The sequence below is a fragment of the Siphateles boraxobius genome, unplaced genomic scaffold (assembly GCF_051911475.1).
Source record: "Siphateles boraxobius isolate OS27281-9 unplaced genomic scaffold, OSU_SipBor_1 142, whole genome shotgun sequence".
NCBI lineage: Eukaryota > Metazoa > Chordata > Actinopteri > Cypriniformes > Leuciscidae > Siphateles > Siphateles boraxobius.
In genome coordinates, this window is record NW_027508747.1 from 468,142 (window position 1) to 493,209 (window position 25,068).

At 39.3% G+C, this 25,068-nt stretch overlaps 1 protein-coding gene across 1 annotated transcript; it reads right to left on the reverse strand.

Moving 5' to 3' along the window:
* On the reverse strand, nucleotides 1–24,515 carry LOC143738273 (uncharacterized; the record flags this gene model as incomplete). Its single annotated transcript, XM_077230317.1, has 25 exons — nucleotides 1–611; nucleotides 751–828; nucleotides 2,275–2,365; nucleotides 3,291–3,467; nucleotides 6,747–6,893; nucleotides 7,156–7,188; nucleotides 7,282–7,326; nucleotides 8,871–8,906; nucleotides 8,984–9,055; nucleotides 9,196–9,249; nucleotides 11,515–11,568; nucleotides 11,668–11,721; nucleotides 11,809–11,853; nucleotides 11,984–12,037; nucleotides 12,707–12,760; nucleotides 12,859–12,912; nucleotides 13,016–13,069; nucleotides 13,298–13,351; nucleotides 13,430–13,483; nucleotides 13,560–13,613; nucleotides 17,352–17,405; nucleotides 17,485–17,586; nucleotides 17,681–17,758; nucleotides 20,617–21,010; nucleotides 24,295–24,515. Coding segments are annotated over 25 exons (2,364 nt in total), but the record flags the coding sequence as incomplete, so codon positions are not given.
* Nucleotides 24,516–25,068: the final 553 nt, after the last annotated feature.

Consider the following 25,068-nt stretch of genomic DNA (forward strand, 5'->3'; position numbering starts at 1 on the left):
TAAGATATTGTTTCATTTTTTATTATAAACAGCATTCATTGAAAATAAAATTGAGAAAAGTGCAGATCACTTTGAAACTACATATACATTGGTTAATATGCAAACTGTATCTGTATATTTAAATTACCTTATTTGCATTTATAATAAAAGTTGGTCAACAGGTTTAATGTTTTGCAGTTTTTGTTTGATAGTTCTTGCAGTTTTAGATCAGTTTTACAGTTTTTAGATCAGTGTTTAAGTCTTTGAATGGATTTCAGTTTTATATTTACATGAATTGCCCTTCACCTCACAATTTCAGTTTCTAATCCTTCCGCCATACTGCTAAATCCAAATGTCACTATGTTTCCTTCAAGGGTGCATTCATTGGCGTCCTCTGAACCTCGAAGTTGCCCTTTGAGGTGATGGTTGAGGTGCCCGTTGAGGTGCCTGCAGAGGTACTTGTGGCGATCCATTAGAAGTAGCATTAAGTAAGGCACACCCAGACGTCAGACAGACTCCAGGAACTCCACGTAGTCCAGGGTGGCCCCTCAAACCAAGCTGGCCAACATGGCCTCTCTCTCCCATCCGACCTGGTTGCCCATCAAATGCCTTGCCAGGTCGCCCACGCTTACCTTGTTATATCAAAGAAAATAAAAGTAAAATAAATAAATAAAAATCGGCTGCATAGTCGTTATGGAAGTGAGACTCATTTGATCTCATGTGATACTTCTATTACAAGAGAGGTTCATTCTTTGGCTATTATTATGTTACCCTTTGGTCCCTGCTCCCCAATGTGGCCGGGAAGGCCATAGCCTTTGGCTCCCTTGTCTCCTGGTTCTCCCCTGTCACCTGTGTCAAACATATGTTATTAAAATGAACAACCATTTAAATCCGGCAGGAGCACCTCAAATAGATGTTCTTTATACTGATTAACTGTCTGACGGCTGAGGTCATTACTGAATAAATGTATAAAATTACTAGTAAATACTCTAATACTAAATACTGGAAACTGATACATAACGTCACTGCCAGATTAAATAACAATGCAAAATAATGGCTTGTCATTTGTAACTGCAAAATGTCTACCAAGCTTTTGAAATGACATGTAATGGAATAGGTACTGTTGAAGCACACATGCTGATTCAGTAAAATATGAACAACTAGTGCTATAGTTACAATGCATTGCCCCTGCACAGAGGCAGTGATTTAGCTGCTTCTCATAGCTTTAGTTGTGAACCATCAATACCATGCATTTTCCAAAACAATTTCCTATGTGGGGTTGTGGGGACGCTGAAGTCTATCCCAGCGTCTCAGGCCATAGGGCAAATTAACCATTTGGTTATTATTATTTTGTATTATTACTATTTAAAACATTGTTAAAAAATAAAGTTGGCTTCTGAAGAGCAGTAAACAAAAGAAAGGAAAAAAATCTTCCTACTAACAAAGAACAATTTATACGGATCATCCTGTTCAAATGTTTACACCCCCTGACTCTGAGTTTATCATGTCACCTTTATGGGCATCAATACATTTTTGCAGCTTTTGTAATAGCTGTGCATAAGTCCCTCAATTGTCCTCAGTGTGAAAAGATGAATCTCAAAAATCATACAGTCACTGTTGGAAAGGGTTCAAATATACAGGTAATCCTGGAAAACCAAAGAATGTGCAGGACCTGCACATTGAGAAGCAACAGTTTCAAAGTTGCTTCCCTAACATAGACCATAACACTACCTGCAAGCAAGTCATTTGTTCATTTTCTTTTATACTGCGAAAACAAGGTAATATAGGTATTTTTTTCTTTAAACACTTTGTTTGAACTATTGCACCTGTATACTCATTTGCCTCATTAATGCTGTTTGGCAGATGTGTCGCACATCTGCTCATGTTTAATAAAACTATTACTTTCCCTCTGCTGATGCTTGCAGACTGACATTATTTATGTATTTATTTCATGACACATCCCATTCCAAAAGACAACAGTTCCTTGTCAAGGTGAATCCGTCATATGGTCTGCTTACTTGGGCAGCTTTTCCAGCTGAGAAGTATTTGTTATGCTAGTTTATCACGCATGAACACAGCCCAGAGCAATACTGACAGATACCCTTCATAGCATTATTGTTTCTCTATATCTGGGCACATTCTTTATTTGTAACTTTTTACGCTATCTACCGTTAAGGCAACCGCATATGATTGATGTGAAGGCTCCAACATGAAGGACCACCCTTGTATTGGTGCATGTCCAATAAGCTACTATTTGTACAATATGCACAACAGTGTGAAGATAGTTTACTGTACCTGTTGAGCCCTGTCTGCCCAGGTCACCGGGTTCTCCGTAAAATCCAGGCTGCCCGATTTCTCCTTTAAGACCATCAATGCCAGGATCACCCTATTATGATTGTTTTTCAGAAATATTTGCAAATTTAGTTATTTGTTAGTAATTAGTCATTTAGCAGAAATATTTTGTCCAAAGCGACAGTATCCTTATTGGAGTTGCAACCCCCTTGGAACAGCCTTGATCAAGGATACAATCATGGTAGCTGTGGGAATCAAACCAGCAACTTACCAATTACCAGCTCTTAGCTATATCAAATAGAGGTCTGTTCTTTACACAAAGCTATTTGATGGCTTCTGGAGACTTTTTGTTGCTTAACAGCCACTGGCAAAAGTTTACTTTTGTTGTATGTAAAAAAACATGAGGTTTGATACAGGTTTGGAACAACATGAGGGTGAGTAAATGATAGTGGTGAACTTTCCCTCTAGACTCTTTGAAATGCTGATCCTGAAGTTTACGTTGTGTGCAGTTTTTCGCAACTCTCAATTTGACATTCCTTTACATTTTTGAATTTGAGGCTCAATGAACTTTAATCGGCCTTTGGGCCCCTTGAGTGAAAATGTTCGAGAAGTCAGAAAAAAAGATCTGCTTGAGAAATATGGAAAGGCTTTCCATTCTAGTGAAGGTGGGATTCTCTCCAAAAACCATTCAACACAGAGCAAGTGCCTTGCCTGTGACTTCCTATTTGTCTTTACAGGGACTTGGAAATTCTGAATGTTTTAATTCCAACCTACTGCCAAACACTGTTGCACGCTCTCAAGAGGCCTTCACACTATCTAGATATCAAACTTGGCCTGGAAGAAAGTTGATGTATGGAGCATGTTCTTCCTTACTTTACTATGGCAAAAACAGGTTTAATGTGCTAACTGTGATGTCTAAAACAAACCACATCTTAATGCTTTTGTTTCCAAGGCCTAGCAAAATTGAGACTGTTCCAGAGTTGTAGTGGGGTAATTTTTCTCAGAGGTAGGAAACTTACTGGAGGTCCAGGTGGTCCTTTCGATCCTGGGGGACCTGGGGCACCCATTGGCACGTCCCCATAGAGAGGGCACACGGCTGCACAAGTTCTTTTCACAGAGTTGGCGAATGTGGACATCTGCTCCAGCACCACCTGCTTGCAGACCTCGATAACATGTTGAGCAGGGAGAGTGGGGCCCTACGAGAGAGATTATTACCACTGAAACATGGAGCTCAGATCAGAGCACCTCTCGCCCGTAGTAGTCTGAAAATGTGTGGCTGCGTAATGAAGGAGAAATAAATACGGCCAACAATATTTCACCAGCCTCATTATAGATTTACAGCCACACTAAATGAAAACCTTGCTCTGAGCTGCAGAGAAAGCTGCACTAATGAGAAAGAGTTTACTAGCGATCTTGACACCAAAATGGTTACCACATATTTCATGCATGTTACGCCAAGTGCCACAAGGGCTGAATCTCCCAGAAGTTTTGAAGGCTTTGTCTTAAGGTGAAGCTTGTTAGTCGGCGGATGAAATGCAAACAAAAACACTTAACAAGGCCCTTAACAGACATTCATTTAAGGTTAAGGAGGAAAGTTTGAATTTCACCTTTCTTATGGACCTTCAGTTACTTATTTACCCTCGGTTGCTAATGGACCATAACAAAAAGTCCATAAAGTCCCTCAGGCAGGTGGCAGCCATTTTGGCAACATCTCCAGGCAGCTATTGTCTATCGAGGCAATAGGACTAGGAGCACAGCTTTTACTGTATCTGCTTAGATGGGGAAAATGCCATTTCAACCATATGTTAGTGTACCATTAAGTATTGATAGAATTCTCTGGCCAAAATATTATGATGTACTATGTAACTTTTGGCCCTGCTTCGGCTCTGCGTGACTGTGTGGAAGAAACATGGTTCTTACTCATAACCGAAAAAAAGACAGAGATTATCCTACTGCTCATAAAACATTCACTTCTAGGCTTAAGAGATATAACCAGTTTAGATGGAAAGTATCTCAGGCTGACAAGCTGAAGACGTTACTGTAGAACACAATACTCCCTTGAAAATAAATTCCAGCACAGTGCTACAACAACCATAATGAAATGAGCATTCACAATAGACAATGCTTTACAATTAACTCTGTAAGGCTGCGTTTACACTTGGCATTAACATGCGATCATCGTGATCCGATCAAGAAGGTCGGATCAGAAGCCAATCAGGACACGGTTGGTTTACACCTGTCTTCATCAAGTGGCTTCTGTATCTGGATAACAGATCGGATCTTGCTTTTCCGCGAGAAAAAAAAAGAAAAGAAAAAAAAAGGATGGCTCCTTTTTGGGTCAAAAGTAAACCTGAAGTGGTTTTCTTTTTAAAAAAAAACAGTTTTCAGTCAGGGGAAATATTACAAATCTCGCAAAATGAGGAGGATGAAGAGGCTGCAAGTACTCATAATGTGGATTGATGCCGTAATGGAAACAATAGAGAGAAATATATGGATCCGAGAACGTTGCCAGCTGTGGTGGGAAAATTCGCATTCTTTACAGAAAATGAATGGTTCTGCAACTTTCAGGTGCGACAGTAAAATATATTTTAGTGTATTTGCAATGTCTTTCGCACTCGACTGTATCGCCAAACCACAGGGGGAATAATGACAGTGGGGGGGTTTTGTGTGACGTCCACCTGTGAATGCAGACATGATGACTGGATTACGTTTACATTACACTGAGATCCAATCACAGTGCGTCCTCGACTTCCTCCGAACCTGGACACGCTGATCGGATAACATTCCCATCAGAAGCACGTTTACACTTGTCTTTTCAATGTGTATATGGACAACGTCCGGATACAGGTTGCATGTTAGAGAGCTGCATATGGCAATTCATCCGTTCAATAAAATAACTTACTCACCTGCTGAGTATGAAAAACCCAACTCTGAGTCGCTTTTACAACATTTCAAATTCCTCAGTTCTCGCCGTTTTTGAAAAGCAGAGCCAATGTTGATTCTTGTTTTATTACGAGCTCTGCCTCATTCTTTTTGTTGCCTCTGTTCAGCGTTTGTTTAAAACGGGTGATTCCCTGGAGGTAGGAGATTTAGCTAGATGCTCAAGGTCAACCTTTCTCACTTATTGTGACAACTCCCACATAAGATCCAACAAAGTAGCCAGAACAACTTTTCTCTATTTAATGATATGACAGGTGACCGACATATGCACGCAATATTGTTTCTTTATATTTTTATTTATACTTGTGCCTGATCATATCATATCAGTTTGTCTAAATAAGTGTAAATTTAGACTCTGGTGTTTCTCAGTGCTGTCAGATCAGATTCTATGTGGTGAAAGATAGACTGCTCTTATGTAATTACACTCCGTCTCGAGTTTGGTGCAGTTTCAATCGCATTACGATTATGATATTGTAATACATCACAGTGTATTACACCTTGAGGTACAGTGCAAATCACCAATAAAAAATATATTTGAGTCCAATCTTTCCAACCTATACATGTTGTAGAGCAATAAGATGACGCCGTGCCTAGAGAGCAAAATTTTGCGGGACTCCTGCAAAATAGAAATATCTAAGAATAAAATATCTAAAAACAAATAAATCTATTGCACAAAAGCAACAAGAACAACAAAAATAAAAACGATTTACAGTCATAAGCACAAGCAGAGTTTCTATTTATAACATGTTTTTGAAAAGTGAGCAATTTATCTGTTGATTTCTTGAATGCAGTGGCCAACCAGATTCAACAAGTTTCAAAATACCAGGGTTTTGGTTCAGTGCTGAATTCTGCATGCTGGCGAATCTTCTGATTATATCAGACAAAGTGTTGCTTGCTATTATGAAAGCTTCATTGTGCAGTCAGCTTTATTGATTATAATGGAGCTCAGTGACATTGCGATAAACTGAGATGTCAGCTATTTAGGGATTATTAGAAGAGGGCACTTTGTGCGCATTCTGCCATGCTGTATGCACACAGCAGCCTATGCTTGCTTTTCTGTTCAAATTAAAAGTGGTTTGTGAATGTTGATGCTTTAATAACAAGTCATTTATCGGGAGCGTTTATGCTGGGATGTGTATGTTGTGGCTAGGCGACATAACTTGAAACTATTACATGGGAATTTCATGGATGTACTGAAAAAAAGTACATTTATACTTTTATGCAGGCTTCTGCGGGCAGGAGCGGGACAAAACAGGAATGTTGCGGGCGAGAGAAGTTAACATTTTTGCGGGAGCAGGTGGAAGCCGGACAGAATCCTTTTGGAGCGGGACTGATATATCTGACGCAGGTCTCTAGCCTTGCCTTTAGCAATAAGGCGACTGGCTCTTTGAACTGGAAACTTCATTTTGTACATCCTGCATAGCGAGCCTTATGATTTCTCCAGTTCAAGTGGTCAGTCTCTTCCTCTTTATACTATTTCCAACCGTAGCATACAACAGGAAAACGAAAGGTATGAGTTGGATTTTCAGACTTACTGGTGGGCCTGGAGGGCCCTGAAAACCCACTGGACCGCCGTCTCCTATCACTCCCTTGGAGCCTACACGGCCTTTTCTACCCGGCTCTCCAGCAGGGCCTCGCTTTCCTCTGCTTCCCAGTTGCCCTGGCACACCGGCGTCTCCTGCCTGGACAACAAACAAATACAAACACACCCATAAACAAGCAAGTGCACTTTTACACTGTGTACATATTTCCGAATGTTATCTCGACAGCATGCCTGGAAAGAAATACGAAATGGAACTCAAACAGTATGCTCATGTGGCCATCACTTGGTTCTTTGCAATCCAACTGGATTTCTGCTGCTGTGACAGTGGACAGATGCTGCTAATGCTTATAAGAAAGCTCCATGGTGATAAACTAAAATGTGAACAACTCTGACAGTCTTACCCTGCCTTTAGGTCCTTTGACTCCCTTTGCACCCTGTGGAAACAATGTGGAGTTGTGAGAAACTAGAACCATATGATAATGGAAATGTGTCAACATTAAATTAAATGCATTTGAGTTGATAATTACCTTCTGCCCTTTGCTTCCCTGGATCCCTTGAATGCCACTGTCACCCTTGAAGATACAAAAGCAATGTTTGCGATAGCATTCTGGATTTGATACAACAAATGTGATTTGTAGTTCAAAATAAGTGGTCAAGGTGTTGTGAGAGGAAACCCCCAAATGGTGGTGACGCTTTTCATCACTTTGTGTTTGTGTGAAAAGAAGGCTGTAAAACTCTGAGCAAAACCATTTGGTGTAATGTGCCCTAATCAGAATAATTGCCCTGGAATTTAACACATTAGCCTTAGATCTAATTTTGTGTACTCTGGCTCTCAACTACTCTACAGACGCTCTACACAACGAACACGGTGCTTTATGTGTTTGCAACAATGTTTCTGCTAGTAACAACTATTTTTATAATTACTTCTGGATGTGTGTGTATTTGACTTCTAGACCAAAGACCCCGTTTCATTTTAAAATGAAAAGGGCCAGGAACAAACCCAATATTTTCCATTTTCTAAAATTTTCCATGTATATTACATTACATAACATGTTAATACAACATCAGGCTCTTACCTTGATGACCAGTCATTCAAATTTCACAAAATATGTTCTTGTAAATGTGTCTTTACACTAGTTAAGAGTCATCAGCACTCATGGCAATATCCACGTGATGCTGAAATAATGCTTAGATAACAGATGACCACAGAAGGAAAAGACGTAGCTACATTAACACCATATGATGCTTCATCATCTAATGCTAGAGCCCCTGTGGAAATTTGATTCTTTTCAAATGGATGTGGATGAAAAGTCTTGTCTGCAGTGACATATTTAAATGAAGTGTGGTGATCTTCTCAGAAGTTTAGATATCAGCGGCGGGTTGATGCTGGAATAAGAACAGAGCAGTCAACAGTTTCAGTCTAACACACTATGTAGTGTGACTGCACTCAGAGCCAAGTGACTGTATATGCAGCCAAAAACTGCAGTGCTAACCAGTGAAGAGCTGCGCTGCTCAGACATGACTCCAGTGTGAAAACATGCTGAGGTTGTATGCTTTCAGATGACGGCGGGTGTGTTCTGGCTTACCTCCATTCACTTTTTTTTTTGTGAATGGGTCAGTTCTCCCTTCTCAAGAAGATATTGCAGCAATTTGTCAAGGCTTCAACAAATCTGATGACAGGTTGTAGTAGTACACAGTTCTCAAATGTTTAAATGGTTGTTTATCACAGCAGTTTAGCCCATTTGCGCATCAGATGGTTTGCTGCTCACTGTAAATGCTCATTGTAATGATTCAGTAGAGATGCCAAAAGCACAACACAAGAATATGTAGGCCTCAAAGTTTTTTTAAGGATCCTGGGATACCTGGTTTCAGTAAGCCACACGGTGCATGATCTTATACATCTGAAGTGAACCATCTATAAAGACTGATAAACTGATATAGAAATATACTATATTTACAACTAGACAATGATTTGCAGGAGATTTTTGTATGATAACATCATGCCCTGTCCCCAGCCATGTCTAGCCATTGCGGTGTCTCGCAAGATTCACAGTGTCCTTTTAATGAGACAAGTTAGTGTTAAATTTGTGCTTCATAAATGAGCGGAGATCATTACCTTGGGGCCTGGTCTGCCGGGTATTCCCATATGCCCCTATGAAGAGACATGGCATGTTTTAGCATTTTGGAAGATGTGAACTTCTATTTCAAAAGCTTTGGAATATAGCTCACCGTTCTTCCTGGGGGCCCAATAAATCCCGGTCTTCCTGGCTTTGCAGCAGAGCCCTTGTAACCTTGCGGCCCCTGGAGAATGAAGCATTTTATAAATCTACCAGAAGGCAGTGTGTATTTCTATGTCGTAAACGTCCAAGGTAAATTATTTAGGTGGAATTTACAGAAGTCACATGTAGATCAGTGTAGATCTGAAATAGATCAGCACTTACCGTGAGTCCAGGAGGGCCCATGTTCCCTGGAGGCCCTTGTTCACCTATCTCACCCTGTGTTAAATATGCAAGCACATTACATAAGCACACACAACAATACCCAATCAGACAGATGCTTCTTTAGAGATGGGGTTCATAAAGTAATTTAGCAATAGTGGTTCTGATTCCCCCTTACAATTCTGATTCGTTACCGATTCTTTTAGGATTTTTAATATATTTATTCTAAATATATATAAACAATAATCAATCAAAACACAAAGCATAAAACTTAAAAAATAGCAGTCCACACAACAATTATAGAGAAAACAGTGCAGAGAGGCAATATTGTTGGAATCACTTTCAGAACGATTTACTCAGCTGATGAACAATAAAAACATTGACAGCCAATCAGAATCCATCCTGCTTTAAAGAGCTTAGACGACAAAATTGCAGCACATTCTTACAATAAACAGAACGATATTATGCGTTGGTGTGGACTAGGAGTGGAACGGATCGTAGTTGATCCATGAACCGTACGGACCAGGCCCCACAGCTCAGCATGCTTGTGATTCGAATGATAGTAGATCATTTGTATGTGCTTTGACTTCCCAGTTTACACATTCAAGCAATTTTAAACCATTCAAGCGCAAGGAGAGGCGAAAGAGAACTAAATTCGGTACTTGTGCGCCGTTATCTGTGTGCACAGCCACACACACCCGAAGTGCACATACAGAGAGACACGTTTCAGTGCGTGAACACCGAATTGATTCCTCTTTCCCATCTTCTTGTGTTTAAATGGACACATACACACACAAATATCTCAAAACACTTCTCTATATGGGATCCGTGCATTGGGTCTTAAAGTGACAGAAGAATATAAACACCTGCTGCTGTCTATGTCATTAATGTTAATCAAACAACAAAACAGATTTAACAAAAATTAATTAGGGCTGTTGACGCGTTATTTTTTTTTAAACACTGAAAGGCGCGCAAGAATCGAGTTCTCTTTTGCGCTTGAACGAACAATAACACTGTTAATCCAAACTGTCCATTTTGTAGAGTAAGAGCAGTCTTAAATTAGTGAAATAAAGTCTTAAATTAACAAAGATTTGTGGGAGAATGAAACGCGTGTGAGATGCGAGTCTCTGTCAGCAGCGGCAGGTCTTAAAGTGACAGCAGCCACTAATTATGTCTATCAGTAGGTAACAGAGAAAATTACATCATTGCTCTTGACTAAAGAACTTTTGTAGCTTTAATAAGGATTAATCCATATTTAACTTATAATTTAATGTTTGATATTGTGATATGGTGTTAGACAGGAGGAAGGGGCACAGGTAAATAGGACATTTATTATGGGTTTATTATTTTAAGTTCACTTAAAAAATGTGTTATAATTTTTGAAGCTTAATAAATTGATAGCTTTCAATTACACTGTAATGTTGAATTGCTATAATTAATGTCAAGTCAAGACAAGTCACCTTTATTTATATAGCTATTGTAATGTTTACAAAGGGGGGAGGGGGGTCATCATTTTCATCGAGACATCAGTAGCTGTATTAGTAATCATGATACTAGACTTCATTCACTAAAAGATGCCATTAAACAAGTATTTAAAATATCCTGTCTTTATGTCATCTCTATATTCATTTTGAGATTAACTGTGAAATTATTACATTATAAAATATAATTAAAAAGTTTTTTAATTGCAATTAATCACAGTAAATGAATCGTGATTAATCTAGTTAATTCTTTAATCGATTGACAGCATTAAAATTAATAGATATTTAAATATTTACACTGAACACTATAGTGTTATTTTTCATTATTACATTTCTGTACCTGATTGTTAGTGTTAGACTACTTTATTTGTAATTTTATCATATTGTAATTATCTATGCTTGTAATTAATTAGTGTATTTGTTCTATATTTGATTGACATTTTTGAGTGAGGCTAGTGGTTTTTGCTGTGGTATCAAAGTACTCAAAGTTTGCTTTAAGTAATAAGTGGAAAGCATTTTTGAATAATTATCCAATCCATAATTTAGGATCTTTCTAGGTGTAAACAGGCCTTAACATTTGTCAGATTATGTTGAATTCAGTGAGTAATTCACTGGAAAGTTTATGAGTTCTGTGTTGCATCACTTTTCTTTACATTTACTAGCTCGATAGCAGATTTTAATGAGTAGTTTAGTGTATAAAATTACAGTATTTAAGTGTGTGCATAAGAGAAAAAATACAGGTCAAGAAATGTTAAATATCAAATTTCATGAAAATTTCTTTACAAGAATGGTTTAATTCTAGGTTTCTAAGGAAGTAGTTGATTAGGAAAAGTTAGGTTACCCTTTCGCCAACTTGTCCATGTCTTCCCTCGGGTCCCTGTGGTCCTTGATAAGCCTGCATGCATTTATACAATGACATTTTAAACAACCTATAGTGGGCTTGAAACATTGGAAAACATTATTTCTGAACTTAATATGAAACCGCAATCTATACCTCAATTCCAGGGTCTCCGTCTCGCCCTTGGAAACCTGGATCACCAACTATACCCTGATATATTAAAATTAAGCAACACTAGACATTTCACTTACTGGTCAACAAATGATTTGTCATTATAACCGTTGTCAAGTTACCAACCTTTCCCCCCAATCCACCAACTCTTCCTTTTGGGCCTAGAATACCCTGTGGAGAGTAAAAAGATAGGTGTGTGCCAAATAAAAATGTTTTCCATCATTTAACTGACTTGTTAAGCTTAGCAGAGGAGTGTAAAAAGCAGCATGATTTGTGGGAATGTGATAACTAGTATACGTACTGGCTTTCCCTTTTCTCCAGGTGTTCCTCGCTCACCGGGATCTCCCACAATCCCCTGTCACAGAAAAGAGACAGTTTATAAACATCAAGTCAGATTCCCATGATATTTGCATCATTTGAAAAAGACTACATGCTTTACTACTTGGGATGTCAACGAATTGGATATGTCAGGACGTCCACACAAGCTGGGTCAAAATCTGTGTACAATCTTAGAAATACTGAATTGAATTTTAGGCCTAATATTCCCCCAAACCACCATATTTTCAAAGCTGGCATTTGCAAACAATTTTGTTGCTGTTTAAATTGTCCCTGCAGACAGTTTCATTCCTCTTCAAACCCCAAAAGATCAGGAATCTGAAGCTTGTGGGTTTCCTTGAAGCTTTGCATTCCTTTTACCAGCCCATAATGTTTTAAAATTGTTCAAAAAATAAATAAATAATCAGAATAAGTCTAATAATAGGCATTATGTTGTTTCATCATAATAAAAGTTTGTTCTTTTGATTTTGGGGTCAAATTTAGCCCAAACATTTTTTTTCATGAGATTCACCCTCAGAATCCTAAAACGTTTCCATCTCGTCCTCCATGAATACAGAGATGTGCACGTGCATAGATAATCCAATAAGGTGTCAAATTTTCAATTTAAGTGGTAAGGGGTTAAGATCGACCCATGGCTTTCAAATGCCATGCAGCAAAAATGCAGAAGGTCCCCAGCCTGTTTTTATACCTGATGACCCCGTGGTCCTCGAGATCCTTCAGCTCCGGGTAAGCCTTCATTTCCCTGTTCCAAGAAACAATGGGAATTGTGAGATTTCCAACCAAACACAGCAACAAATGTTTTAGAGACAAAAACAAAGCAGAGTGAGGAAGAAAACATACCTTCACTCCCTGATAGCCCGCAATCCCCTCGTATCCCCGTTCTCCTGCTGCACCCTGGGAGATGTGGTGGGGAGCAAATGAGTCATTCATATCCCCAATAACACAATCCATCTCACATATATTTTATCGAAGCAAAATGTTTTAGAACACAACGTACAACTTCCCCCTGCCGGCCGGTTTCACCCCTCTCTCCAGGTGTCCCTCGCACTCCCTTTGATCAGATGCATACCATTACACTTATAGCAATGGTACAGAACATAATACTTTTTTTGTGTGTTACTTTTAAAATTTGGTTTCAAGAGAATTTTTTTGAACAAAAACCACATTCGACAAAGAATCAGTGCTGTTGCATTAGATAAAACATCAACCATATTGGCTGTTTTTGCAACCAGCTGGTGTCTAAATGTGATTTAGTAGACTACAATAATGCTGTTTTTACCTTATGGCCTGAAGCTCCTTTTAGCCCTTTCAGGCCTTTGGGTCCTCTGCCACCCTGTGTGAGAGAAGACCATGTGTCATTGTAAAGCTACAAGGCTGTCAAAGTGGACTTTGCATTTGTTTAATGTTTTACCTCCTGGCCTCGAAGTCCTCGCATGCCCTTTTCTCCTTTGATACCTTCTTCACCCTGTGGGACACAAGTTGACCCGTGAGTGGGTCTGTACAACAGTGCCAACCCAGAGACTGAACAAAAAGCCACTCACCTTAGGCCCAGGTTCTCCAATGTGTCCATAATCTCCAGTCTTCCCACGTATCCCCTGCAACAAGAAGGTATGAGATGAATTCTTGTAATAGTAAATAGAATGTAACAACGGCAACAGATGCAGACTTTAATTGGCCAATAAGGTTGGCCAAAGACGTAAAGAACTCTGTTTACGGTGCTGGAAAAAGGCAGCATGTATTCCACTATATGACAGCCTGGAGCTACAGAACGGCTGGAAACGGTTCCCTCCATGTTGGTATAAAAATGCACTTGACCAAACAGGATCCCTACTCACACAATTGAACAACTGCCAATAGCTTTCAGGGTTATAATGAGAAAAACCTACTCTAAATGGCAAGCAGTGGAAGTTTAAACTACTTATGGCCTGTGCACAGTTTGTTTTCTTGCAAATGTATTTCTTAAAACGTAAATGCATTAACAATGTGTTGGTGATTTAATGCTTCAGAACAACAAACAGTGATTTAACTTGCTCTTGCACCACAGAGGTCAAATGTGTAATTTGTGTAATTTGGTCGGATCAAGCAATGTCTTTCTTCCCTTCATTTGTAAGCCATTATCATGCAGCTTTTTTTCACTGGTTTCGGGGAGAAAATCTGTGAAGTTCTCCAAAATAAATGGAAACGTTAAATGGAGGCGAGAACCTCTTGTGGCCTGTTTCACACTAGATGTGTAAGCAGAGCATGATCAATACATTTTTTAGAGCATTCGCACCGCATGTCAAGGCAGCACATAGCATGAGCAAAGCAGATGCTTCCAGCTACTATTACTGTGAACTTCATTTTTACTGTGCTGCTTATACTCAGTTAAAGCAACAAAGCATTTTTCATGGTCAAAATGCCCCTGATTGACACAAAAAAGTAACTACACAACAAGTAACTACTTGTTATCTGAAACAATCATAAACAGAAGCACTTGGCAGGCTGAATATGATTGGAGGACTACGTCGACTGATGTTTCATTACATGCACTAAAAACATTTTCACCAGTGTGAAAGGACAATCGGCATTCACTTCCTTCGCACCGCCTACCCTTCCGGTGTGAATCAGGCGTAAGCCTGACAGCGATTAAACCCCAGGAGGTGCTGAGTCTCTTTGCTGTTGGTTGCTTGTATCCATTCCTACTGGACTGCAGTTTCCAGTGGTGGATCACTGAGTGTATTCCCATTGCTCTCCACATTGCATCACTGCTCTTTTGCATAAGGTTGAACTCAGCTCAACTTTGTTGTATATAAGTTGCTTTGCTCGTTCGTCACTTTCAGCAAAATGACTGGCCATTATCAAACACTGAGTCACTTAACACAGTCAGCTAACAGCTTCCTCAGTGCATTAAATTCTGTGCTACAGCCACACTTTGCAATTAGTGGAGTGACCTTTGGGAAAAGGGGTTCACAAAACATAGTAAAGACTTTTACAAACTCTTCCAGGTACAAAAGAGACCACACACAGCAGCAGATATACAGTGTGTTTGCACTCAGTAGGGACTAAATACCACATGGGCCCCCTCTGCTGTACAATCCATCAGACGATCCCCTCCTACAGCGCTCTGACTGTACCACATTATCAAAGTAATGAACGTGCGTTTTTGGAAAGATAGTATAGATTCTCTGACTGATTAGCACGAGTGTCTTCAATGTGAGTAATTGGAAAAGAGCATGTTCACTCCGTCACATGCTGCCGGGGCTGACTTTTAAAGATATTATTCCAGCACACCACAGAGAACTGGACTCAGATCAAAGAGGTAAATTACTCATAAATCTGGGGTGGAAAGAATCAAGTTTTCCCCCCAAGGTTGCTCACGAACATGAACTGTGCTTGCATAGCCCAAATGTATACAAGTAATTGGATCCTGATGCGCTATGCCATGTCCTTTAATTAAGCTGATCGGCAGACATTGTCTTGTATATTTGCAGGGCCTGTTTAGACTCTAATGGTTTTGCTCCCTTTGACTTCTTCTCAGAGACTGGGAGAATGACGACGCAACTGATTTTTCCATTTATTTATTTATGACCCTGCAATTCAAAAGCAAGTGGGTGTACCGTAAATATAATGATTCTTGAAGCATTTTAAATAATCACAATTCATGCTGCGCCTCAGAACATTTCCGACTGAGCAACGATACCGGAAGTTTTTTTGATGATGATAATCTGTATACCTTTCAAGACCTACCATGAACTATGAAGCAGTTAAGTGCTGATATAGTTTTGTTTTCTGGAAGGCACAAGTCACCATTATTTCAAATTCATGGTATGAGTAGGTCATTCAAAGAATTTACGTATACAGTGTCTTTTCTTTTTTTAATCCAATCTGTGGGACTGACTGTCACCATTGACATGTTGAAAAAAATGCACGTGTTTGTTTAGACAGTGTTGTTACTGTATAAATCTATATCCACCAGTTGCCATTGTAATGATATATACGAGAGTAGCAGTCAATGTGGATAGAGAAGGAAAACTGGAAATTTTGCCTCTGCTTATGTTCAACTCATAAGATGTATCATACTTCATTAACATCAAAGGCATTACTTTTTTTTAAACATTCATGCATATACTGTTCAAAACTGCTCACATCACACTTTCACCACTCGATCGCATGCTGCATGTGAGTGTAAATGAGTGAATCAGACAACTGTAGACTCTACTGCACTGTCGACATTACTATCATGCTGCATCCCAAATGAAGAAAAAATAACCTACTTGAAATCTGATCTGACCATTTAAGACTTTAATGCATTTCCAAAAGCCTGACTTTAATCAGATTTCAAACCACATATGGATGTGGTGTGGATTGGGTTTGGAAATTTTGGAATCATGTCTTTTTTTGGTGCTGGACTACAAACAACTAGAGGGATTTTACAGTATAGTAAGCAAAAAAATGCTTGTTTGAACAAAGCCAAGACAATTGGTTAGAAACCTACCAAGAAAACTATATGGTTGAACCTTTCCAGTTCATTCAAGATATTTAGAATTTATATAATATAATATAATATAATTTAATATAGTTAATATAATATAATACAATATAATATATGATATATGTTTACCATTACCTTTTTTGTAGAGTTCTTAAAAGCATGAAATAGACTTCAGCCAATCAGCATTATGATGATGTACATTTTATTGTGATTAATCACATGGCATTTACAGCTCAGATTATTGCCTGAAATCCTTATGGTTCCATGAACAAAGACGGTAGATTGCAAATCTCATACTTCCAAGAATTATTGCACCAGCTAAGCAACTACCATTGAGAGATTTTAGACCCTCTTGGTTTGTCCTTAAAAGAGTGCCTGCAAGTGGCAGTTTTATTTAACACTGTTTTGCACACTGGTTTATCGAATTATTACGAATGCCACATTCTTCTGATGGGCTTTAGCTATTGTAGAATAGTAACAGCCTATCTCTGACATTGATTACTGCTGCTGTCAGGAAATAAAAACCTACCACCGGATGCTCTGCCGAATGAGAGAAGCCACAGTGTTTACCATTTTCTCAAAGCGAGTCCTGACTCTTGTTTCCATCATGCTGTACTTCAGTTATGCTTAGACTTCCATTTTCCACAACTTCACTTCCCAGAGAGGATCTATTCCAGGTTAATTCCCTCTCTCTTTCTTCTTTCAATCCTCTCCGCTTGCTGTCATTCCTGACTGTAAATATTTGTCCTTTAATGCCCTCTCATTAAGACCCTAATGACCAGTGACTACTGATTGTTATTTGACCAACTCAAACACAGCTGAGTCCCACACTAGGGTGAGAGTTTTCAGACAGGACTCTTACCCAGTTGCCCAGTCTGCCTGGCTCTCCCGTATTCCCTGGCAGGCCTCTGTGACCCTACGGAAGAAGGATACAATTGTAGAGATTGCATTACAAAGTTTATTGTTTAGGAAGAGAGAACAAAGGTTTTGGCTACCTTGGGTCCTGGCCGTCCCTGGACACCCGGCTGTCCATGTACACATTTGCAGGTTGCTCTTCCTCTTCCTGCAGTTAAACCAATCTCAGCATATCCTCCGCACTGTTGAGGATCAAGCTGATGAGAACAGGCTGACGAACAGCTGGAAGATCAAGCAGAAGAAGGCAAGATCCCACACACGGGGCAACTGACTCACCACGCTGGAGAGTTCACAGCAGCCTTCAGAGACTGCCTGATCAGCATCACAGGAGACCTGCATCTTTTGCAGATCCACCTGCACAAGAAGGAAATACGTATCAGATATATTATTACATTTATACTTGGTTTATAGACCTTATCCTCCAGAGAAACATGCACACAGTCGTCTCGAGAAAAATTGTGTCTTTAAACTTCAGTTTTTGCAGTAGCTCTGTATTATTTCTCTGTTGAAGAGTAATTAGCTGGTGAAGTAGATTTAATTATTGTAGAGTTAACAGGTTATTATGAGCATTGCAATGTTTAAAGCAAATGTCTCAATAAATTTCGAAAATTTTAACACGAGTGGTTCATTCATAAATTAAGATCTCTGTGGAAATACAAACTGGAAGAAAAAAGACAAGCACAGCGCTAAAAGGGGTGTAGACATAGGGTTATAAGGTATACTAGTATACAGCAAAGTCAATGTGTTTTGGCCTATACTTGTACTTGTTTTTGATCAATATATTCTTAAGAAAGTTATAATTTCATGCTCATTAGAAATACGTGCCTGTGGAGACATTTGGCCTGCCCTCCCTATAATTTAGTATTCTAAGATTACTTGTCTTGTAGTTTAGCCTGGTTAAAACCAGACCCTTCTCAGTCGTAACTGAGTTAGGGTCTGGGGAAGGTTCATTCACAGCTCATTTCCAAAGGGGCGTCACCAACGGACGTCGCTCAAATGCCTCTGTAAGCAATTGCATAGACTTTAAAACCAATCAGATCGATCGTCATCTTGTAAAACCCGCCTCAACGTTTGTGATTGGTGCCTCGATTTTGGAAAGATTGGAAATGAGCTTGAATGGGCTCTTCGCCAGACTAACTTGCAGAGCAAATCTAAATTTGCCGGAAGTTCGTCTGGCTTTTCCCAGGCAACTTGTAGTAGTGTTTGCCTATTAAATACTTTTTTTCCAAACATATTGGCTTCTTAGACTAACAAGTCAAGTTTTGGTGTGGAATAGCTTAACTCTTTAACAACTACTTACTCTTTAACTCTAGAACAACAGTAAGTCGTTTTTCTACAATTTCGTATGCTATTTCATCACTAAATTCACTTCTGAGAACATTTGATGCGAGAAATCTACTGTGTAGATTTCCAATATTGCCATTTTTACGAAAATTTATGGCGAATCGAAAATATGCTCAAACATTTTCGGTAGTGAAGAATCTCCATAAGCGCACGCGGGTGTAGCTAGCGAGCCAGCCGGCCAGTCATGCTAAAAACCTGGCTGTTATCATCAATAATTCTTGTTATGTCTGGGTACTGAAGACGGCGCGTGCGCAATACCAGCAAGAACACATCGCCTCAAACTGTCAGCAGCATTCTGTGTGCTCGTCACTGTAAGTTCATTCTTCCAAGAACAACTAGCAAGAGCGTTCTCCCCAAGAACACAAGTCCATTCTTTGCATTCTTGGTTTTGAGAAACGGCCCATAAAAGCATTGCTTATTTGCACGTTGTCAGCTTTTTGTTTAACAATGTTGCTTTTTATATTAAAGTCTCTGTTCTTTGATATAGTGGATGTTTTTATATTCTCACAACACAATATTCTGGGGGCCATGAAACTTTTGTGTTAATTATAAAAAATGCTGGCAACTTTTAAAAAAATGCTGGTGGGGAAAGAGTTAAAAGAGGACAATATATGGGTGGAAATGAACTTGGTCTTACAGTCCTACAAACACATACAGAAACAGATAAACATTTGGTTGGTGTTATTGACATTTTTACCCATCTTGTTAGTGCATTGTATGTTAAGTTCTGTATGATGTATGATGTTAAGTATACTTTCAGTATGAAAACTATTAAACTGGTGAGAGAAGTATCTAGCTAGTAAACTAACATTATAAGTTAAATTTAATCATATTGTACCATATAATTGCAATAAAAAAGAAAAACAAACTCAAAGTCTACTACTGATATAATTAAAGTACACTAAAATAAAGTGATACCAACATATTTGCAATTTTTAACAGTCCTGTTCCCCATGTACACACTATGTAGCCTACTTATTAAAGTAATTACAATAATTGGGTTATAGCTTTCTTAGTACACTGTAAGTGCACATACTGTAAAATAAAGTGCAAGAAACATAAACTTCTGTGTGGGCATATTTAATCTAAAAAAACTCCTGAATAGTGCACTTACAAGTATACTAGTACACTTGGAACAATAAAGTATACTTGGAAAATATGGAAAAGTTTACTTTAAAAATATAGCCCTTATATAATTATTTATCTGCAATTTCATTGATATTATTTAGTATACTTGAGTTAATTAGGAAGTGTCTATAAAGCCAACTCTAAAATTGGGATTTCTCACGCTCGTGTGCAGTCATGGTCCAGCGATTAAGATATTATTCATCGCAATGTATTGAATCATGATATGTATTTCATTAGGTAGTTACCTATCCCTCACTACTAAACACAGGCAAAGTATTAAGTACGTAGTTGGAATTAAAAAAAACAAAACAACAAAAACTATTGTTGACCCAAAAATGTAATTCTGTCATCATTCACTGATATTGTGAATTACTTTAATGCTGATTCATGCTGATCTTTTCTATAAAACAAAAGTGAATGAGTGCTCGAGTTTCACAAATGACAAAACGGATTATAAAAGAACAGCAAAATTTAAGTCTAAATCTCTTTTGCTACTCATATTCACACGTAGCATGGCGCATTAGGTCATGAGACTAACAAGACACATGAGAACCAACTGGAGGGAATAATTTTTAGCAAATCATCTTCAATTACTTTCATGTTATAAAAGTTACATTTCAGAAATACATTTCAAGTTTGTTACTTCTTCTTTTGAGTATACACCATAAATAACATGGTGGTGAGTAAATGATGAGAGCGTTCCTGGTAAATCTATACTGGAGTCTGTCCCACGTACTCACCGAAACCGAGCGGTCACCCACAGCCCTCTTGGCCACAGAGGTAAAGCCTTGCCGGATCACCGGCCGCGGCTCGTCCAGAGGCTCCACGCTGACCTCCTCACAGTCCACCAGGAGCTTCACCTGCTCTCCTTTCACACTCAGTGCCAGCTTGTGCCACTCGCTGTCAAAGAGTTTCTCCACCCTCTGGAAGGTCCGCAGCATCTGTGTGCCTTGTAGGCTGGTGTAGAAGAAGTCCAGGGTTTTGGTGTCGCCCTGAAAACGAAGGCCCACCTGGTCCCGTCCTTCAGGGTCACTGACTTGCCACAGATTCCAGGATGTTTTAGCAGTGTCCTTGGTTACTTTGAAGGTGGCAATGATAGAGTAGTCTGACGGTAGACCTCCTGGGTAGATGTCGCTGGATGGAGGGATGGGTGAGAGCGTATGTGCAGTTCACAGGGAAACGAGAAAGGAAGAACGTTTCAGTGCAGACAAGGCCAAATCAGAATCAACCTGTGCGCAGCTCCAAGCAACACAAAGTACTGTTGTTTTGTTCCTGAATGAATCAGTGTTGTTGAATGAATTGGTTGAGTGAATGACTCAATAAGTCACTCATTTAAACTTGCCGACCTGCTAAAACCTGCTGAGAGTCTAAACAAATCCCCAGCACTAATGCGCAAACCTGTCAGTATATCCAGAACGTCCAAACACAGACGAGACGATTGAAGAAAGTTGGGCTTGTATCAGCAGAGATTTTCTTATGGCGATTATATGAATATGTATTACAAGCAGGGCTTGACATTAACGCTCACCAACTCACCAAATGCGTGTGTATTTCAGCAGTGGTGTGTAACGCAGTCACTCCTACTTTTCACTTTGGCGGGTTGAATTTTATATATGTATGTATATATTTTTCTATTGTAGTCAAAAAAAGGCATCAGAAATAATAAACTAAGTGCAATGTAGTGTTGTCAAAAATATAGATTCTTCGATAAGTCGATACTGAAATATCTGAAACACTTCCAATACTCATTTTCCGCAGAATAGACACACGATACCAGCTGCTCTTTCTCTCTCCCTCCCATCTCTCCGACAGCGAGTAACACACAAACCCGCCTCCGCTCACTCATTTCATTTGCTCCGGATGAGCATTGTTGGTGTTACAGGGCTTGAATTTCAGCGTGGGATTACACATATAGCGCGTAATTTTACTCATTCCCAGAAATTTGGGCTCACACCCAAAGTGCGCACACATGAATCCGCCTCTGAGTACTAAATTGAGTTCTTTTTCACTGCTTATTGTGCTTAAACGGTCAAATACACACAAAACAATGTCAAAGTGCCGGAACTGGGGCCTCATTTATAAAACTTTGCGTAGGATTTGCGGCAGAAGTGGCGTACGGATGAAACATAGGACGTGCGTACGCACAGAAATTTTCGGATTTATAAAACCGTTCGCACACACATCCTACGCAGTTTTCCCTTAATAAATCACAATCTATTCTAAATGTAGCGCAGCTTTTGCGGCTTCATGTCACGCCCATAGTTGCCCATAAATAGTCCGTGAAACGCCCACAAGTTAATATTCATCGATTGCGAAATCATGGCAAACACAGAGAGGAAATCAAAAAAACGTAACTTCACTCAATGTGAAGTAGAAGTTATCGTCGGCGAGGTGGAAAAGAGGAGAAAAATGTTGTTTGGAGGGCACAGTGTGGGCATTACTAATGCCAAAAAGGCACTTGAGTGGCAAAAGGTTGCAGACGCTGTAAATGCTGTAGCCTCACAACCTCGGACTGTGGCCGAAATAAAAAAGAAATGGTCAGACATCAAAGTCGAGGCAAAAAAGCGTCTAGCGCTCCATCGCCAGAGTGTGTCTGCCACGGGTGGGGGAAACCGGACACCGACATTTAAAAAAGACATTTTTATTATGAAAACAACTATCCCCAGTGGACAAATAATACATTATCTATCTATCTATCTATCTATCTATCTATCTATCTATCTATCTATCTATCTATCTATCTATCTATCTATCTATCTATCTATCTATCTATCTATCTATCTATCTATCTATCTATCCATCTATCTCCCTAATTATCTATCTATTTGACTGACTATCTAATTGCATCTATATCTCAGTTGCAATTGCATCAGACGGACATATTGGCGAGAATATCAGTTTTGTACATTATTTGTACCATCTTATTTATGAGGATGAATTGTATAAAATGCCAATATTATTGCAGAACATATTTCACTTTTCTTTTTGCAAATATGTGTTAATTTGTATTTCTGTTGCAGATCGATCAAACGGGGTGTTCGTGTAGGCTGTTAATTGAAAGACTTGCTTTGTAAAGTCTTCGTGTTATTTATGAGAGGCAGTATTGCCATTTCTTTTACACAATGGTCTACAGTTTCACACACTTTCACGTGTTTCTTCCATCTGCCGACGGTGTCGCCATTTCTCATTTCACCCGTTTTTGTGCGTACGCCTGGGTCAGAGCTTGCGTGAAGGACCGCACATTTTCCCGTCAAGTTTGCTTTTTATAAATACCAATTATTGCGTAGAGAGCGGCGTACGCCTTCTTTTGTGCGTGCGCAACGTTTATAAAGAGGCCACAGGTGAGTATTCACGTAAACACAGTCAGTTCTGTTTTAAGTGAACGTAAACAGCGGAGAAAGAAAGTGCATCTGTAACAGTATAATAGATCCGTGCATCAGGTCTTAAAGTGACAGCAGACTTAAATACTTGCTTGCAAATCATGATATTAATAATAATAATATTAAAAATATCCATATGGCAGTTTTCCCTCAATGCTGAGTGGCTGGTAACTGGAAAACCACTAGCCACAGTGGTGGGTGAGCAAAAATGTCCATGTCAAGCCCTGATTACAAATATACATATTATAACAATATTAGTAATATTTCCTGTGGTTAAAGCTATGGGTCTGGGTACGGTGGAACTGATACAGTATATTGTGGTACTGAAGGGTAACCATTTCCAAAAACATGCTTATGTTTTTGCTCAACGTTGGTCTTTCTTTGGTCAAGTTTTGTATTAATCTAAACCAAATGGTCTTCAATGGTTTCCAATTCCTATTTATGCTCCTGTTTGTTTTTTAAGAGAGCCATTTTGTTGAAATTAGCAGTTAATGTTTCCAAGAACAATGGTCATTTACGCACTGTGTGGTAGCACTGCTCTCTCTTGGTTTCTATTTTGATGTTGTTGATCACATTTGGTGGTTGTTTTACAGTCATGTACTTCTCAGGATTCTTTGCTCAAGTAGGGGATGTTAGTGGGAGGTGGCTGTGGACAGCACTGTCGGCCCACACGCACAAAAGGAAAGACCCCGCATATGCCATAACCACAGCTGACACGAACAAACAGCTGCTGATGCTTGAGAAAAACATGAGCATATCATTTCCGACATAATTCCAACATTTCAGAACGATGACTGTGCTGTTTAAGAACAGACAGCTCCGTGTATCTGTGCTATACATCCCGTTGAGGATTGAACAGAGATGATGTGTGAGCATATATTTGATAATAACAGAATAAAAACCCGAATTATAGCAGTGGAAGATTCTGAGAAGCAGGAGCAGGAAATGAGAGATATTGTTTGGAGGCGAGCATGATTACACTCAGTGGAAAAGCAGAAAGAGTGGAAAAGTATTATGTCAGAAGGACGATATAAATACCTCGTGCTCTTCTTGAGGTGGAGGGACGGGTTAACTCGGTACGCCACCGCATCGGGTTCAGACCCATTGACCCTCCTCACTCCTTTAGACTCGGACAAGCCGAACTCTTCCAGCAGGTCATAAGCTAAAGATAAGAGCACATGGAGGATCAGAAGGCGGAAAGTCAAGCCCGGTTTCTGAGGAAATGCAAGATTTCTATTTTCAGTGGGCTCGCAGAGTTTATGGATTTAAGCTTCAAGATTCAAGTTTCACAGTAGAAATTAGGTCTGTCATGTTTTATTCACTCGTAAAGAAAAAACAAATAGAAACATTTGGATATGGAATCTGGATATTGAATTAAGCTGACAGATCAGTTTCCAAAAGAGAAAAAAAAAAAAGCCAGAGTTCAATCTTCATCAAGTGACCCTACGGCACAGATGATGACATACTGGCCAGAAATCACTTAAAGTGGTCCGTGCCTCCCTCTACTGGTCAATAAGAGGAGCAAATTACGCTTTCATAGCTATATTGACTTGACATGACATCTGGCTGCCTGCTCATAATCTTAAAATCTGATGTCCATTTCATTTACATTGAAACAATAATCCTCATATGATACTGCATTTTGTGGTCAGTTAGATTCTTACTTAGTAATTCCTGACATCTGACCAGGCCAAAGACAGCCAGGAGGATTGTGAAAACCAGCATTTTGTTCAAAGCTGGAATTTTGGAAATCAAGACGGTCAGGATTTAAATGTGCCTGCAAAAGGGAGAAAGATAAGATGGAACAAACAA